The sequence below is a fragment of the Sorex fumeus genome, unplaced genomic scaffold (genome assembly GCF_029834395.1).
Source record: "Sorex fumeus unplaced genomic scaffold, SorFum_2.1 ptg000149l, whole genome shotgun sequence".
Lineage (NCBI taxonomy): Eukaryota > Metazoa > Chordata > Mammalia > Eulipotyphla > Soricidae > Sorex > Sorex fumeus.
The window spans coordinates 1,380,199-1,398,867 of record NW_026606206.1 but is presented as its reverse complement, the minus strand read 5'-3'; the positions used below and the strand labels follow the sequence as shown (position 1 = coordinate 1,398,867).

At 42.3% G+C, this 18,669-nt stretch overlaps 1 protein-coding gene across 4 annotated transcripts in view; it reads right to left on the bottom strand.

The window, feature by feature from the left end:
• Window positions 1–18,669, bottom strand: part of GLIS3 (GLIS family zinc finger 3) — a 544,874-nt gene that overhangs the window by 351,814 nt on the left and 174,391 nt on the right. For 2 of the 4 annotated variants that reach the window (XM_056106925.1, XM_056106922.1), the window contains exons 2-3: window positions 12,325–12,532; window positions 279–1,395 (exon numbers count right to left, since the gene is read on the bottom strand). In XM_056106925.1, the coding sequence (XP_055962900.1) occupies window positions 279–1,395; window positions 12,325–12,455 (1,248 nt within the window). In that variant the 5' untranslated portion in view covers window positions 12,456–12,532. The remainder of the gene's footprint in view (window positions 1–278; window positions 1,396–12,324; window positions 12,533–18,669) is intronic. The other 2 variants (XM_056106923.1, XM_056106924.1) reach the window with 1 other exon arrangement.

Genomic DNA, 18,669 nt, shown 5'->3' with positions numbered 1-18,669 from the left:
AATTTGGCCAGGGTAGCAGATCGACGTCCCCTGAGGTGATGGATCAAGGGCCTTTGCAGAGAAATGAATCGAGAAGTGGAAAGAGACTCCAGTCACAAATAATGAAGAGTCACACCTTTTCCCCAGACTTTCAAAGAGGAATGCAATGGGTCCCCCCTGGGTACCTAGACCCCCAAGCACCCAACCTCGGAAAAGAAGAGGTCCTCCTACATGCAGTCGCGTTTGGTTAAGACACACGGCGACCTCAAGGAGTGGACCACGGCGTTCGGGAAACTCACCGTGCACTTGTTGGGCTTCTCCCCCGAGTGGACTCTCATGTGGATCAGCAGTTTATAGCGGGCGTTGAAGGGCTTGTATCTTCGAGGGCAACCAGCCCAGAAGCATGTGAAGTCTTCCCCTTTGCGCTGGTCTATGTGAACCTTCTCGATGTGCCTCACCAGTTCTTCCTGCTGCTCGTACAGGGCGCTGCAGTCGATCCAGCGACAGCAGTGCTTGCCCCCCACGTCATCCATCTCCCCGTCCTCCTCCAGGGCGCCCTGGGGCAGGCCCAGCTGCGTGTGAGGAGCCAGCTCCTGGTGGTGCAGGTGCGGGTGGGCGTGGTAGGGGGGTGGAGGTCCTTGGGGGGGCGGCGGCAGAGGTGGCAGGGCAGGAGCAGGCGGCAAGTCCAGGGCAGTGCCAGGGAACTCATCCAGGCGTTCGGTTTTCAGCAGACCGGCCGGCTGACCGCTGGGCCCGGGCAGGCTGTGCTGCACCACCATGTTGTTGACCAGCCCGGGCTGGAGGCCACCGTGCTCCAGCTGCTGCATGCGGTCGTACTCCAGAGTGCTGTCCTCTCCGTAGACGGGCAGCGCCAGGCCACCAGGGGCCACGCGCACGCCCTTCTGGCCGCTGGGCATGGAACACGGTGGAGGGATGCAGCTGCCACGCACCCCCAAGAAATGGCCGTAGACCTCAGGCTGCGGGGACATGTTGGCCGGGGAGGCCCTGGAACCATTGATGTAAGCGACCAGCGAAGTGGGTGAGGTGCGGATGATGGTATTGAAGTCGATGCCAATGCCATCGGACAGCGGGGACAAGGACAGGGCTCTCTTCTTGGAACGGGCCGAGTGGGACCTGGCTGAAGAGTGCCTGGGACTAGGGTATGGAGAGTGACTATTTTCCATGCCAAAAAGGTAAGACGGCAAGGAGTTGGCGACACCGTTGCCAGACACAGCAGTACCAGGAGGGAGGCCAAAGAGGTCCCCTAGCTCAATGCCATTCTGAGAACCGTGGCTGGAAGGGAGCGACGGGAGAGCCCGGTAACCGTGGGACCACTCTTGCTTCACGCTCAGGGTTGACTGGCTCTCGGTCAGACTCAAAGTCGTGGATGCCAAAGACTCACGTGAAATGAGGGACCTGGAACAGCAGCCAGAGAAGGGGAGGGGCAGAGGGGGGAAAAAAGACAAACATTTTAGCAGGATATGGATTGCTTAAGAGCTAAAAGAACATTGCATTGACAATCCCTTAAGTATTTCCCCTAATTACATTCTCGGCTAAACACACATTCTTTGGCTAAGATAAAACCCAGAGCTTTTAGTTCCAGGTAAATAACATTTTACCAAGAAGAAAAATAAAGGCTATTGCTCGCTGGAATAATAAAACAAAAGATCTATTGTTTTAAGTAATCTTAATGCTTTAATGATAATAAATAGACCTTGCCTTATTTTTAAATATCTCTCTGGAAGAGGGAAAATTAGAGACCTGGGAATAATTAGTAATGCTTATCAAGGCAAGCCAATAAGCACGTATTTATTAAGCGCCGACTGTGTGCAGCATATTACAAATATGTCTGATATACATATGTATATATATATATATATATGTCTATTATAAATACAACGCAAGTCTAAATACAAGTCCAGAGTGAGTAAAATCTTTTTAATGAGGGAAAGCAAACTCATATGGGTCAGGAAAGATGACTCAAGGGATAGACCACAGGCTTAATAAGTACGAGGCTCTGAGTTCAACCCCTAGCACCACATGTCCCTTCCAGCAGACCAACTGTGATTTGAGCAGCCCCTGAGCACTACTGCGTCTGACTGAGCACCAAACCATGAGGCCGCTACAACACAGAACATGGTTGGGAGTGTCTCCAGACAACATATCCTTATCCCCCAAACACACACACAGAGTTAGAATTTCCAGGTGTAACTCCCATAAGAAAATCAAAATAATCTTTTTCAGTTTTGATTTTCAAGGCTCTTTAATTTTGGTGCTCAGGAGTTGCTCCAAGCAATCTCAAAGGACCAGGCAGTGCCTGGATAGAACCCAGGCCTTCTGTGTAATAAACCACAGTGGATTAGGAATAAAAGTAGATCTGCCAAGTCAAAGAGTCACCTATGAGTCCAAATAATAATGTTGCAATCTAGTTTCAGTGATCGTGTGGAACAGCAAAGATCCTTTAAAGGTAGTTAATTCAGACTATCAGTGGTCACAGTCACAACAGCAAACATCTCAGGAAAGGGGAAAAAACGAAATGCAGCTAGAACATATAAGGAATTAACTACCAGCAGTCAAATCCTATCTACATTATGCAGTTAGGTCATGTAGCGGTTTTGACAAGGCTTTGTCCTTAAAGCGTCACAGCTTTGAGCCAAGAGTAGATAATTCACTTTCAGAAGTTCACTTTTACAACAATACCTCCCCTGTTCTTTTGACCCTTGACAAAACATATCTCCCATGTCACAATATTTATCTGCATTTCTAAGGGATTTGTCTTGTAGTCTGGCGACTTTAAATTTTCATTTGGCTTTAAGATGACTTTACAGCCTTAAAAATCATTGACAAGGAAAGCCTGGATGGAAAATTTGTCTCAAAGAGGCTAGACAGAACCCTCTGTGTTTCCCAACTCAGATACGGGGCCCATCAGATACACCTGGCTTATTTATATGTATCTGCACTGAATTGCTAAAGAGATCTCTCTGTCCGATTAAAAAAATGATCAAAACAAATTATTACATCGAATGCATGTCTTCCCAGGATAAACCCATTCACTCTTTCCAGCTGTTAAATGACAACCTGTTGCTAAGGAGCGTTCATGCCATCTGTTCCCTTCAGTCCTTTTCACAAAATGGAAGCCAAAATAGTTTCCTGCAAGCAGATTTTAGCCAGGAAACATCTCCAATCTAAAATGCACAGTGCAAGGCAACACAGTTAAAGACTGGATCTTCCACCTAGGAAGTGATGTTTATAAATGACAGACAGCAGGGATTTATGCCCAACTGCCACTGACATAGGCTGTTGCATGAACCTCTCCCTGCCGAGCTCAGTTGAAAGATCCTGGGGACTGTAATGTCTAAAGCCTTATGGTCCCTTCACCAAAGAGTTTTGGGAAACTGCTTTCCAATCCAAGCCAAATCAGTAGAAAAATCACATATGAGACTAAGAGAATGGCCTTCTTTTAGATCCTGAAGTTTAAAATGAATTTATAGTGCATTCTCAAAGTCGGTGTCTTTACCTGGTCACTATCCTACTGGAGCAATTCCAATTTGTAATTAGGAGCTAGCAGGCAGGAAGTGTTTTACCCCCCTGTATATACGTTGCAGATGAAATTAAATCACTTGCTTTGAGGACAATTTATAGGAGATATGTTTGTTCACTCCACTGATGAGAGATGGTTCTTATTTTTCTCCAATTACATCTAACTATGGCTCAATTTAAATCTCAGCATACCCCATGCAGGCGTCCCTTAACTCAGACTTCAGTTTTCGAAGACGGTTATAAATTTTTTAAAAGCAAATCCTATGTTTTATTTACTGAGTCTATAGTATAGACAGAAAACTCTTCTATCTCCAACACCTAATAAGAATAAAACTTCCAAGAAATGGCCGTTGCCATGTGGCCCACCACTGAGATATTTCATCTTTCAATGTTCTAATCCCTGAAACTTCCTGCAAGTGTAATAGCTTTCAATAAGCATCTTTCTTCCAAAGAAGTTACATACGCTGCCCCGCACCTTAAACACAACTAATTTCAAGCATCTGTAGACATTGCTTCCTGAAGAAAACCCAAAGTACATCTTCAAAAGGAATAAAAATTATCTTCCCCAGTCTCTAACAGTCACTTCCAAAATTAATAAATAAAATGAATTTATTAAAAAATTACGGACTGGAGCGATAGCACAGTGGTAGGGTGTTTGCCTTGCACGGAGCCAACATGGGCGACCTGAGTTCGATTCCTCCACCCCTCTCAGAAAGTCCGGCAAGCTACTGAGAGTATCTCGCCCGCACGGCAGAGCCTGGCAAGCTACCCGTGAAGTACTCGATATGCCAAACACAGGAACAACAAGTCTAAAAATGGAGACGCTACTGGGCCCGCTCGAGCAAATTGATGAATAACGGGAGAACCGTGACCGTGATTAAAAAATTAATATATAAAATGAATAAATCATTCATCTATATGAGAATTAACTATTCAGAGCTTCAAAGTATTTTCCTATGTAGTATCTCATATGATGCATCCTGTGAGATACTCAAACTAAATTTTAAAAAGCCCCATGGTGTATTAGATACGCCAAAAACAATAACAGTCTCTTAATGGAGACCTTACTGGTGCCCACTTGAGCCAATTGATGAACAAAGGGAGGATAGTGCAGTGCTACAGTGCTACCTCTTGGGGACAGAGAAACAGTACGGTGGGTAAGCCACTTGCCCACACAGGTCTACCCAGGTTGAATCTCTGGCACTGCATATGAGCCCCAGGCACTGTCAGGAGAGAGCCCGGAGCCAGGAGTAAGCCCAGAGAACAGCCAAGTGTGACCCCAAAACCCAAAGATTAAAAATAAGAATAAAAATAAACGATCTCTCTTTTCAGCACAGCAGGTAGGGCATTCGTCTTGCACACGGCTGACCCAGATTCGATTCCTCCATCCCTCTCGGAGAGCCCAGAAAGCTACCGAGAATCCCACGGCAAAGCCTGGCAAGCTCCCCGTGGTGTATTCGATATGCCAAAAACAGCAACCAGAAGTCTCGCAATGGAGACGTTACCGGTGCCCACTTGAGCAAATCGATGAACAACGGGAGGGCAGTGCTCCAGTGCATCTCTCTCTTACAAAGAATAAAGCAAAGTTCTATAAAATTTCTCCCAGTGATGAACAAGAGGAAAAGAAGAGAGAGCAGAAGGAAAGGAAGAGGAGAGAGCAGGAGAGGGGCCATAAAGGGGGAGGGGAGAGGAGCGGAGAGGAGAAGAGAGGGGAAGGGAAGGGAAAGGGAAGGAAGAGGTAGAGTAGGGTGAGGGGAGGGGAGAAGCCGGGGGAGGGGGCAGAATAGGGAGAGAAGAGACTGGAGGGGACTGAGGAGAGGAGAAAGAAGGGGAAGGGAAAGCAGGGACAGAAGAGAGGAGGACGGAGAGAAGGGAGGAGCAGAGAGAGAAGGGGGGCAAAAGGCAAAGTAGACCCCTAAGCACAAAGAAGCGGCACTGTGGGCCCCTACTTTCAGCAGGCTCCCATACACCTCTATTGTTTTCCAGACATCACATCCCCACGTGGTCCATAATACAAACCACGTGGTATTATGTGGTTTGTATTATGGAGTGCAGCAAGTCACACTAGGCTTCGAGTCACACAAGCTACAACTGGCTCCACGTGTCTCGCTTCCTTTCTGTAACATTAAATGACGGAACGGTTCCCCTGACTCTAGCTTCCAACCCCTGCTGCTATGTCTACCAAGCCTCTGGGGGGAACAGTCACAAAGAGCCGCAGTTCTATCACCATACTGAGAGCAATCTCCATTTCCATATGTTCGTTCGGTTCTAAGTATATTATTTCTAGTGACTGATTAATCCGAAGCTATTTATGAAAGGAAGAGATAAAGGACAGATTTTAAAAATACAAGAAAAAAAAGAGTAACACTAGGTAGGGAATTGATAATGAATGCTCAGTAACTCTGGGCTAGAAAGAGGCTGGATGACCAAGCTAAATTGCTCGGGTCCATGCCAAATTCAAAGTAGGCGCTAACGGACAGAGCACAGTGAATTTCTCATAGTGACACGTATTAGAACACACATTACACATGTGATGAATTCTCATCTCTCTAGAAGTTCTTGTCCATGAGCCTGGTCAATTCCCCCAAAAGAATAGGCACTGCATTAGAAGTCAGGATGTCTTTGTAAAATGTTAGACATTAAAGAGAGCCCTTCACCCCAATATTTACTTATAGTAGCTAAAATAAAATAAAGTCATGAAATTTACATACAAGTGGTACTACATGGAAAATATCATGCTAAGCGAAATGAGTCAGAAAGAGAGGGACAGACAAAGAAAGACTGCATTCATCTGGGGAACATAAAGTAACAAAATAGGAGACTAACACCCAAGAGCAGCTGTCATAAATACCAGGTTGTTCACTCCATGGCTTAGAAGCCAGCCGCACACTGCAGGGGCAAAGGCAGCTCAGATAGAGAAGGGAGCACCAAATAAAGGGTGCTGGGAAGATCTGCCCAGGATGGGAGATGCATGCTGAAAGTAGTCTATAGACAGAACATGATTGCCACCCAATGTCTCTTCTGCAGGCCACAGCATCCAAAAGGAGAGATAGAACAAAAGGGAGTGCCTTGCCACAGAGGCAGGGTGGGATGGGGGATGGGGGGTGGAGGGATACTGGGATTGGTGGGGGTGGAGAATGGGCACTGGTGGTGGGATGGGTACTCGATCATTGTATAACTGAGACCCAAGCACAACAACTTGTGAGTCTACAACTGTACCTCATGGTGTTTCACTAATAAAAAAAAAAAATAAAAAAAAATAAGGATGAAATCTAAATGTCCATAAATATATGCTTGGATAAAGAAGATGGAGTACATTTATATAACAGAAAGCTACCAACTATAAAATCGAGGCAATTTCAACATAAGTAAAACAAAAAACAAATTAAAGGGGGTTTGGGGGATTATTCAAAGTGAAACACCAGAAGAAAAAGCCCAGTATAAATGATTTCACCGATGTGCATAATATCAGTATATAAAATTGGCAAAAACAGGAAAACAAACGAGAAAGACAGACTGGGGATGCTGATATCAGAACTTAAGTTAACTAGAGAAAAGAGAGAGGGGAAAGAGACTCAGTGTGGCGGGGGCGGGGGGGGGGGAGAAAGAAAGCAACCTATAGGAACAACTTGGCATTTCTTTTTAAAGAGGGAAGTTACTGTGTGGACAAAGAGGGGAGGAAGAGGGTTGGCTGGCAAGTCGGAATGTCTGTGCACTATTCAGAGAGTTAGTGCATGGAGCTCCAAAATAGTAAAATAGTAAAGTAAAGGCCCTCCCGTTGATCGTCGATTTGCTCGAGTGGGCCCAGTAACGTCTCCATTGGAGACTTTGTTGTTACTGTGTCTGGCATATCGAATACTCTCGGTAGCTGGCCGGGCTCTCCAAAATAATTTATAAAAATCAAAAAGAGGGAGAGGGGCTGGAGCACAGCGGGTAGGGCATTTGCCTTGCACGCAGCCAACATGGCCGACCCAGGTTCAATTCCCAGCATCCCATATGGTCCTCCGAGCACGGCCAGGAGTCATTCCTGAGTGCATAAGCCAGGAGTAACCCCTGAGCATCGCTGGGTGTGACTCAAAAAGCAAAAAAAAAAAAAAAAGAGAGAGAGAGGGAGAGAGCTAGAAGAAAATCCAAAGTCCAACCTCTGTCCCAGATATGGCCTTGCTCAGAAATCACCACCTCCAAATTGTTTAGGAAATGAGAATGTGGTGCCTTTAAAAATCTGAAATGACTAGACTGGATTGATAACTGAACTCGGTAACTGACACGTAAAATGACACTTGGAAAAGCATTTAGACTTTGTGCCTGGGATCTATCATTTATAAAACTTGCAGTTAGTTTGTGAATATCCCATCACGAATTGTAGAAGCACAGTATCTAAGAAAAAAAACTACACAAGATGCATGCAATCTCCTTTACTGGACATCTTTTGCAAGATTGGTACATGAAGCTACCAGATCAGTACTTCAGTTCTGTCGCATCAAGGAAGATAGATAACGTCTTTCGTATTTAAAGACTTTGACAATACCTAAATCAAGACTTGTTCCTAGACTTTCAAGAAGGGATGATATTTGTGTTTATTATTACGTGGGTTAATCAGAAGTGACTGGAAAACTTATAAAGGCAAATATACAGCATTATGGGCATGATTTTCATCATTATATTAAACAGAATCCAATAAAGTTTACAAATAGTGCTTTTTCCAACATGTGCACACCAGACTAAAAACACTCAAAGAAGTCAAAGATGAACTGTTTTGAAATCCTATTCAATCCATGAAAAATACCCAGTATTGTGGACAGTTAAGAAATTCAAATTAAGATACCATAATATATTGACATCAAATTGGCAAAAGTTATAAAAATAAAAATGCCTAGAATTTGGTAAGATTTGGGAACACTAGGGGCTGGAACGATAGCACAGCAGGTAGGGTGTTTGTCTTGCATCTGGCCGACCTGGGTTCAATTCCCAGCATCCCATATGGTCCCCCGAGAACCACCAGGAGAAATTCCTGAGTGCATGAGCCAGGAATAACCCCTGTGCATTGCTGGGTGTGACCCAAAAAGTAAAAAAAAAAAAAAAAGATTTGGAAACACTGGTACTTTCAGTCTGGTGGTGAGTTTATAAATGGTTAGGTCTTCTCTGAAATGCAAATGCAAATGTATATCAAAAACTTAACTTCAAAATGCTACATTTCCTTTAAAAGTAAATTTAGGTTTCTTTAATAACCAGGAATGTACAATAAAGTATTTACAGAGTTGGGGCCAGAGAGATAGTATTGGAGTTAAGGCACTTGTCTTAAATGCAACTTACTCCAATTTAATACCCAGCAACACATGATTTTACCCTGAAGGCCTCCAGGAATGATCCCTGAGCACAGAGCCAGGAGTAAATTCTGAACATTGCCAGCCTTGCTGAGTAAGGACCCAATCCCCCAAAACAAAAACAAGGAGCTGTAGCAATACTACAGGGGGTAGGGTGCATATCTTGCACACGGCTGACCCAGGTTCTATCCCTAGCTTCTCATTTGATCCTCTTATCTCCATCAAAACTGATTCCTGGGGGCTGGAGAGATAGCACAACAGGTAGGGTGTTTGCCTTGCACGTGGCCAACCCAGGTTCAATTCCCAGCATCCCATATGGACCCACAAGCACTGCCAGGAGTAATTCCTGAGTGCAGAGCCAGGAGTAACCCTTGTGCATCACCGGGTGTGACCCAAAAAGCAATAAATAAATAAATAAATAAATAAATAAATAAATAAAAACTGATTCCTGTGCACAGAGCCAGAAGTAAGTACAGAGCTCTACTAGGTGTGACCCCCCCCCACACACACACACACAAAAGACTTACAGAATTGGAATATTCAATTCTTCTAATACTGAAATAAAGAAAAGCATGTGAAATGTCCAAAATAGGACTAAAGAAAAAAATTAAAGTTTCATTTATGGATATATTTTTTAAAAAAAGAAATCATAGGAAAGAAGTCATTATTTTGAGATATTTGTTATAAAATTGCTTCTAATAACTGACAAAAGCAATTGCAAAACTATTTTAGATCAATTTGTTGGAAGAAAAACCTATGCTTATGATATACGTATTTGTATATAACTAGAAGGCAGTATATATCAAAATCACACCGTTGTTGCACATTGGTGGTAGAATTCAAGATAACTGTCATAAAATACCAATTCCTTTTCTATGTCCCTAATTTTCTACAATGAATAAGGATTAGATAATCAGTGGGGTTGCAGGGGGAACAAAGTTTATAGCTTTCTTCTCGATGCCTATCACTTCTTGCCCATTCTGCCAACCTGTCTCTGGCAAGCCCCAGATGGAGGCAAAAAAAAATAAAAGCAGGGTTTCTCCCTCCATCTTCCTTCTATTTCTGGGCAGCAAAATGTCTTCAAGTTGGACTGCTACTTCCTATCATTTTCCCTTCTCTGATCACATTTTCCCTTCTCTGATCAAACACTCAACTAATTTAAGGATCACAAATAAATGAGATCACTTAAATGGCTAAAACTAAGTTTCCTGCTTCACTAAGTTATTTCCCAATTTTCATTTCTTTGCTCATATTGCAAATATACTGTGCTGTGCTATCCTCCCATTGTTCATCGATTTGCTCGAGCAGGCCCAGTAACGTCTCCATTGTGAGACTTCTTGTTACTGTGTTTGGCATATCGAATACATCACAGGTAGCTTGCCAGGCTTTGCCGTGCAGGTGAGATACTCTTGGGAGCTTGCTGGACTCTCCGAGAGGGGCAGAGGAATCGAACTCAGGTCGGCTGAGTGCAAGGCAAACACCCTACCTGCTGTGCTATCGCTCCAGCCCATTGCAAATATATATTGACAAATATAGAAGTACTGAACTTAAATACATAGTCTAAAACATCTCGCAAAGCAACATTATCTTTGTGAGGCTGGGAAAGGGGATTTCAAAAGACTGAATGCATGTATTACATACATGAGGTCCTGAGTGTGATCCCTGGGGCCAAACATGCTACCACAAGCACTGCGGGTATAGCCCTTGTGCGCTCTTGGTGATACTCTGTATCACCAGACCCCTTAGCACTGATCTACCTGTTCTGCCGATATCACTGAAAGTGGGTCCCAATTTCTCTGAGCATTGCAGTACCTTCCTCCAATATCTGATGTTGTCTTTTAAAGATATAAAATTATGCTAAGGAATCAAATATTTCAGAAAGCACCAAGATAATGACCTTGCTCTGGCGTGTCCATGGCAGAGACTACATAAGATACAGTCTCAAATCTGGAACAGTCTCGTGCACTCTCCCTGGTGTCAACTTCTTCATTAATTATGACTCTCTGCCTCCAAGGCATGGGATGGACTTGCCACAGACAGGAAGCTGAAGGTTTCCCAAGAGGAGCAGAGCTAATTTTTCATGCAACACTCAGCAAGTCTGAGGAGTCCCTCAAGGCATAATCATCAATGGGAAAATGACAGGCACTTCCCATCAAAAAAAAAAAATCTCAGGTGAAAAACAAGCTCTGTCACATGAAAAAAATTGAAAAGATTGGCATGAAAATGATCCTCTCAAATAGCAGCTAGGAGACTAGTGCAGGGCTCTAAAAGTGCACATGAGGAGTAGGAGAAAATTAGGAAGAATATACAGCATTCAAAAACTGCAAGGCATCTCAGCTGACTTTAGCCACAAGAGGAAGCCAAGTTCTAGAAAGTCACATGCCTTTGAAAATTAAGTTAAAGCAGAACTGAGACATAGGGATTCTGAATTATGTTTCTCCAAAAGGATTCTAAGGCTTCTAAAAATGAAATCATTTATTTCGAACATAGTATAGACCTGAAACATTGTACAATATATTGGACGCATGTCCTCTATATTATATCAACCTTAAGACAGAGAGACAATTTGGTCTCAAGGATGCTATTCCTTTTCAATTCAGTTCTCTCCCAAGGAAATGGAAGTGCAACATAGAATACACCTTCTTAATCAGGCATCTGGGCTGGAGCGATAGCGCAGCAGGTAGGGCGTTTGCCTTACTAGCGGCCAACATGGCCGACCCAAGTTCGATTCCTCCGCCCCTCTCGGAGAGCCCGGCAAGCTACCGAGAGTATTCGATATGCCAGACACAGTAACAACAAAGTCTCCAATGGAGACGTTACTGGGCCCGCTCGAGCAAATCGACGATCAACGGGAGGGCCTATTTTTTTTTTAATCAGGCATCTAATCAGACCTTGCCCTAAAACGTTTAAAACTCATAGGTGGAAGTACGTCTCACTAGACACATTATAAAGATGGGAAATTCATTATCTCCGCCTTTATCTTCTCTACTCATTCCCTAAACTTTAACTGCAGAGTTATACAAAGTAAATGCGCAATCATTATTTGACTAGATTGCTGGGCTGAATTCAGTATAAATCCCAAGGTTTATAAAGCAACCTGGGGACACTAGAACATGCACATGCACATAACAAGCAAGCAGTATATTTGTACATGGAATATACCAATTTTCTAGGTCATGATATGTGACTTTCTTTACCACAATGTGCTTTACCTACTAAAACAGAGTCTCAAATTGGCTATTTATTTCTCTCACATCACACAAGTCAGCCAGTGTTATATCACTCCTGCTGATTAAGAGACTAAGAAGACATACTGCAATGCGCAAATGGAAAGAGTTGCTTAAGTGAGAGTGTGTGTGTGTGTGTGTGTGTGTGTGTGTGTGTGTGTACACCAGCATGTGCATACACAGGAAAGGAGGAAGAACACGTGTGAGGTGTGATTATACCATAAGGGAAAGGGAAAACAAAAGTAACTTGAGACCTTGTATCTGAAGGAGGTATATTCAGGTTGGCTGCATTCATTGCCCTCTGTAAGCTAGGACTGATCTGGTTGCATGCTGTGGAGACCTGGCTTGCTGGAGGTGAAATGGGTCCCAGTCGCTGAACCATCATGGGACTGCTGGTGACCACTAGATTGTTGCAGCTGCCTTTTCCAGTGGACTTGCACTGAGGCCCACAGCCAAGAGCCCCTAAAAACAAATGAATCAGGTTAGCTTTCATGTCCCTTACAGTAAATATTAGCCAACACGCACACGCGCACACTTCTATCAGAAGCTATTTTTAAAGAGCAGTGATATTCAACGGTTGAAACGTTTAAAACTTCTGTGATGGAGTCCCTGGTCATCACCCAACCCGCCCCCACCCCGGTATTGGTACAAAATATCTTTTTCTAATTGCAATGAAAACACCAAAATGATACAACTGAAATATTTATTTTATTGAAACTTTCACAATCTCTACTCAGACTAAAACATACTGTTGTGCTTCTTCTGTAAAGAACTGTCCATATTCATTCTCAATCACATTTTACTCCCAGCAGTGCGTCCCTGACTGTGAGCACCCACGTCGAGGAATACACCAGAGCATTGCCAGCAGAGATCCCAAACCCCCAGGCCTGTCGTGTGTGGCCGCTATATTTTTTAAAAGGAAATTATATGTCATACTCTCCTTACCCAAAGAGATAAAGGGGTAAAGAGATGGAATTTAGTTATATAAAATCAATTTTCTCTGTAATAGCTAATATCTTGAAGCACCCAGAAAGAAAACTTGACACCGTTGAAAAAAAGAATGTTTAGTTAATTTACTTCATTCTAAATCTGATCTTCCAAAAAAGTCTCTCTGAAAAGATATAATCTGGCTGTGTCTCTCCAATTTTGGTTTTTCTTTCTCATCCACTGTCACTGGACACAATTAAAAATATTAGAAGCATAGGGCATTAAAAATCTGTGCTATTATGGAAAAGCGTAAGGCACGAAGGAAAAGGGAAAACAATTTCGTGACTCATTCATAAAAAATAGCAATAGTAACTGAATCACTCTAGCCATTCTTTTTAACATGCATGTGCTTTTTGAAACTTTTTTTTGATAAACTTCCTGGTCGTGTCTCAGTGACTGTATCTTCTGTTTTTATCCTCAAGAGATACAAAATTATATGTGACCTCAGCTTTAAAACAATTAGGCTTTAAAACTGTCTTGCCAAATTCTCCGTCTTCTCTTTGATATAACTGGATAAAAGTCGGTAGCAAAACACTACTGTACCTTTCCTTAGACCTAGGGAACATAATTAGAAATTTTGTTTTTCCAAAATAATTTTAAAATAGCTTTGACATGTCTTATAACATTCACTTCTATGAGTTCACAAACTTAAAGAGAATGAACAAGATCTTAGGCCAAGTACTGCTTGTTTATTCATGAAGCCACATCTGAAACACACCTGGGAAAGTCACAAACTCTTTAAGTGATAGCAACTCCCCCTGTAGTCTGGTCTTGTGGTAGACTAAAATCCAAGTGCTAATTTGACTTGTCTAAAGACACACAAGGAGATTTACTAACAGAGCAGAAATCGAATGCTTCTAAGATCCACTTTCCTATGATCAGCGTGAAGTGAGTATTTACATTTAAATGCTAGATGCTCACTTTCTTCCTTGGATATTCGCCAAGACTATTAACTACAACAAAAATTCACTGATTTGATATTCAGATACACTAAACCACAATATTACTCTTAATGCTATCCACTGAAACTTGTACCTGATGTATCTTCTTGTGCCTTGAAAGATGAGTTATAGATAGTCGCCTTGTTTTCACAACTTACAATCTGGTATCATTGGGAATTCATTTTGACCCCAAATATTGGACATATTTTTACACAGTAATCATAAACCTAGTATCCTTATAAATTTCAAAAAGCTGTTTGTCTTTAGCCTTTCAAATTCCACTTTTATGTTGGTAAAGATAATGTGATAGTTCAGAGCATGGTCCAGTATGTAAGACACTAAAATTCTTTCCCGAGGAATACTTCATCACTACAATTCACAGATGGCTAGATGAATTATTTCATCACTACCAGCATAGCTATTAAATATGAGACATCAGAGAGTACAGAAGGACACCTGCTTAGCACACAGCAAAACCTGGTTTGACCTAGCACTTCATATGGTCCTACAAGCACGGCTAGGAGTTATCCCTGACCAAAGCCAGGGTTAAGGCCTGAGCACCAACAGATGTGGCCAACCCCTCATCCCATTAAAAAAAAGGCATCAAGAGATGCCAGGTATTTTGTAAAATTAAATGTCATTGAATATATTTTACAATAAAATTAAATATGTTCTGTAAAATTAAAATATGATAAATAAATTTTATTATATTCATTTGGGGCTGAAGCCATAGCACAGCTGGTAGGGCATTTGTCTGGTACGTGACCAACCAGGGTTTGATTCCTCCATCCCTCTCGGAGAGCCTGGCAAGCTACCAAGAGTATCCTGCCCGCAAGGCAGAGCCTGGCAAGCTCCCCATGGCATAATCGATAAGCCAAAAACAGTAACAACAAGTCTGACAATGGAGGCATTACTGGTGCCTGCTCCAGCAACTTGAAGAACAACGGGATGACAGTGCTACAGTGTATTATATTCATTTAATAAAAGTCTCAAGTTATTTCATGCCTGGTTTCTCAACGAAATTCAACTAAATATTTTCCTCAAAATCTATCTCTAAAACAAAGACTTATTAGCAGCTGGTTCTACATACCCAAATATACTAGGAAACAATGATATTAATCTTTTTTCATCAAATCTTAGATGGCATAGATTATAAGGTACACCTTGCAATGTATAGAGGTTCAGATGAAAACATACATTACCTTAGAATCAATTAAATACCAAGGTGAAAGCTAGAAGTTATGTCTTAATCCTACATGTTTATCCTCTTTTCTCTGTCTATAATGCCCTAATCCTAACTTGGTCTCCGCAGTGAATATCCACACTTTTTCAAGGTTTCGATTCAAAGATCATCTCCTCTCAGACTACGCACTACTATAACCAACTGGCCAAAAACGATCTTTTCTTCCTTTCATCCCCCAATGAACACCATAATACATCTGTCTCAACACCTTAAGGAACTAAACTGTTTACGTATCAGTCACCCCCTCCTCTTATATATTTGATTGCTTTTTATAAACCAAGAGTTTGAGCAATCCAAGTTTCCTAAGCTCCTAGTCCAAAGGCTTATAAAGTATATAAAAATATTATGAAGTATATAAAAAGTCAATGAAGTCAAGAATGAATTAATGAATAATGAACACGAGAGACAGAAATATTAATATTAAACATTAGTTTAATATTAATTATTTAATTTAATTATTAGTTTAATATTTAGTTTAATATAAACATTAATATTATATACGGACATAATACTGCCACAGATGCCTTCTTCCTGGTCTTAAAGACCCAGCTCCAGGATGAAGAGATAGAACACAGCTTAGTTAAGACACACACCTTACATGTAACTGACACTTATAATGTATAGGGACCCTAGTTCAATTCCCCTTCACTACATAGATCTCTAAGCATCCCCTGAGGCCTCTTGAGCACTGCTTTGGAGCCCACTCCAAATAAAAGAAAAAAAACAATGCTAGGTTTCCGATGAGGTCAATCCTTTGATGCTTCTCCATGGGACGGCTAGTTCATTCTAACTTAAAGAAAATAATAGAAGTAGTCATTTATTTTGGGGGGTTACACCCACGATGCCCAGGGGTTATTCCTGGCTCATGCACTCAGGAATTACTCCTGGCAGTGCTCGGGGGACCATATGGGATGCTGGGAATCAAACCTGGGTCAGCCGCGTGCAAGGTAAACACCCTATCCGCTGTGCTATCGCTCCAGCCCCAGAAGTAGTCATTATTAATCTATCTTCCTAGATCATAAATTTAACTGGTCAAGGCTGCCTTTGTTACCTGTCACCCTGGACTTGAACAGTCACATGATTTCTTTCTCTCTAATCCTGGAATGTTCAACTGGACCAAGGAAATAGCAGAAGGGTCAGAGTGATACACAATTTGCATGATCAAGGACCCCATCTCTGGAGACATGAGCCTCCCCACCCAGTACCTCCATAAGTAGTCAGGAAGGCCCCTGAACATCGCCAGGTATGGCCCTGTCGGCCCCTTAAGTACCACAAAAGCACTCTGTCACCCACAACTGTCTAAGTGGAACAGCACCTCATCACCAGGTCCTGGCACTGCACTGTCTGACTCAAATGCTGGGAGAGGCCTCCAGGGCCTGTGAGCACTGGTTGGCAGACTGTCAAAATATTTTAATCTTTCCTTTCCCAATGTCCCTATTATTTACTTTTACTAACTCCTATGACGAAGTTTACTGGTCAACTAGAACCTCATCTAACAACAGAGGAGTGACATCTTTTGACAAGTATCACATTTGATATTCTTGAAGCATGAGGCTGAACAGCACATTTCTTGGGAGCCTGTAATATTTGTGGCACAGCTGTGAGAGTGTTATGGAAAATATCATCATCTGTCTGATATAAGTGGAAGCAAACAACAGCCTGAGCAAGTACCACTGTGTTCCTTTCAGCCATCTAATTTTGACTTTCTTCATTAATCCAAACAACTCAAACACCTTCAGACTCCATGTAATCATGTAGTGCTTTAGATCAATGTTCTTCAACATTTTCACATCTACAGGCCAGAACCTGTACTGCTATGGGTCTCCAGACCAGCAATTACAACCAAGGCAGCAGACCCAGCTGTTTTCAATCTTTTCACTGTGCTGGTCTAAAGACCAGTGGTTGAAGAACACTGATTTAGATTGTGGACCCAGCAGACAGCTTGCTAGAGATTCCCAATGCATCTTCAGTTGTGTGACTTGGACAAATTACTTAAGAAATCTGTGCTTTATGTCTATATCTGTGTTTTCTCATCCCTAAATCGAGATAAAATGGCACCACTTTATAAGGTTTCTGTGCATCATATATCAATAATTAAAATAAAGGGCTCTATACAACATCTAGAGCACAGTAGGTACTCAACAAATGATAACTACAATTTTTGCTATTATTGTTGTTCATGAGTGACGTACTTTTGTTCCATTCTCTTCCCTAAATTAAGGAGAAAATAGTCCTTCATAATTCCTTGAAAAATGAAACAGGATAGCAAATTATGCCATTTAACTCTATCCATTTTCTATTTTCTTTCTCTCATAGCCTAGAGCCAATTTTTTTAAAAAGAAGAAGGAAAAAAAACAGGTGTCATCACAGATAGAAGTTTTCAACTGGCGAAGTCTGAATGTTTCTTGGCTTTTCATTCCTTGAAAATAAACCATACAACTCTCTGACTACCAGATGTGCCAACTACCTGTGCAAGGGTTTTTGTTTTGAAATATCACTTATTTTTAGAGACTGTACAATGTTTTTTGAAATGTGTTTACCGCAAAAATGAGATTGGAGTAGATGGCATTCTGAGTACCATGAAAATTACTGCATACTGGTGGGAAACACGGTTTGCATTTTCAAGATTCTAAACTGAGAGGACACCTGAGTAGGTCCTGTTTTTAAATTAACATCTTCATTAGTTTTTTTTTTTTTTTTTTTTTTTTTTTTTTTTATAATTTATTTATTTATTAAATTACTGTGGGAAAAGTTACAGAGCTTTCGGGTTTAGGTCTCAGTCATGTAGATACCGAACACATTTCCCTTTACCAATACTCATTTTTAACCCCGAACCCCAATAGACCCCCACCTCCCACCCCTCCCAATTCTTGTGAGGTAGATGAGTTCTAGTTAATACTCTATCTACTTTGACTAGATAGATTATTTCGATAGAAGATGCACAATTATTGTTAAGAGTTTACGACCCACCCCCCCCCCCCCAATCAGACATGCTGAAACAGCGTTGTGAAATGATTTGCTTTCTACAACTTGGTTTAAGAATAAATTTCTGCTATTTTACTTATTGACCCTGGAAGAATTTCTATTAAAAGTTAGCTAGTTAAGAGATTGGTTTCTGTGTCCTGGAGTCGTGGCCGTGCCGGAGAGCCGCTCGTGGGGGGCAGCTGGCGACCCCGGTGGGGCGTGGGGGACGGCCCACAAAGCCCCCCTTCCCATGAGGTCCCCGCTGCTCCCCCCCCCCCGAGCCCGGCTCAAACCCGCTTTCCACAAGGCTCCCGTGCGGCCGCCATCTTTCTTTCCAGAGAGGAACGGGCGGGCTGGTCAACGCCCTTCCCCCTCCGGGCAGGCTTGGTGGCGCGGATCAACACAAGTCCATTTGCTTTTCTGCTCCAAGCGGCTGGTTCTCTGTGCTAAGTCCTTGTGCCTCC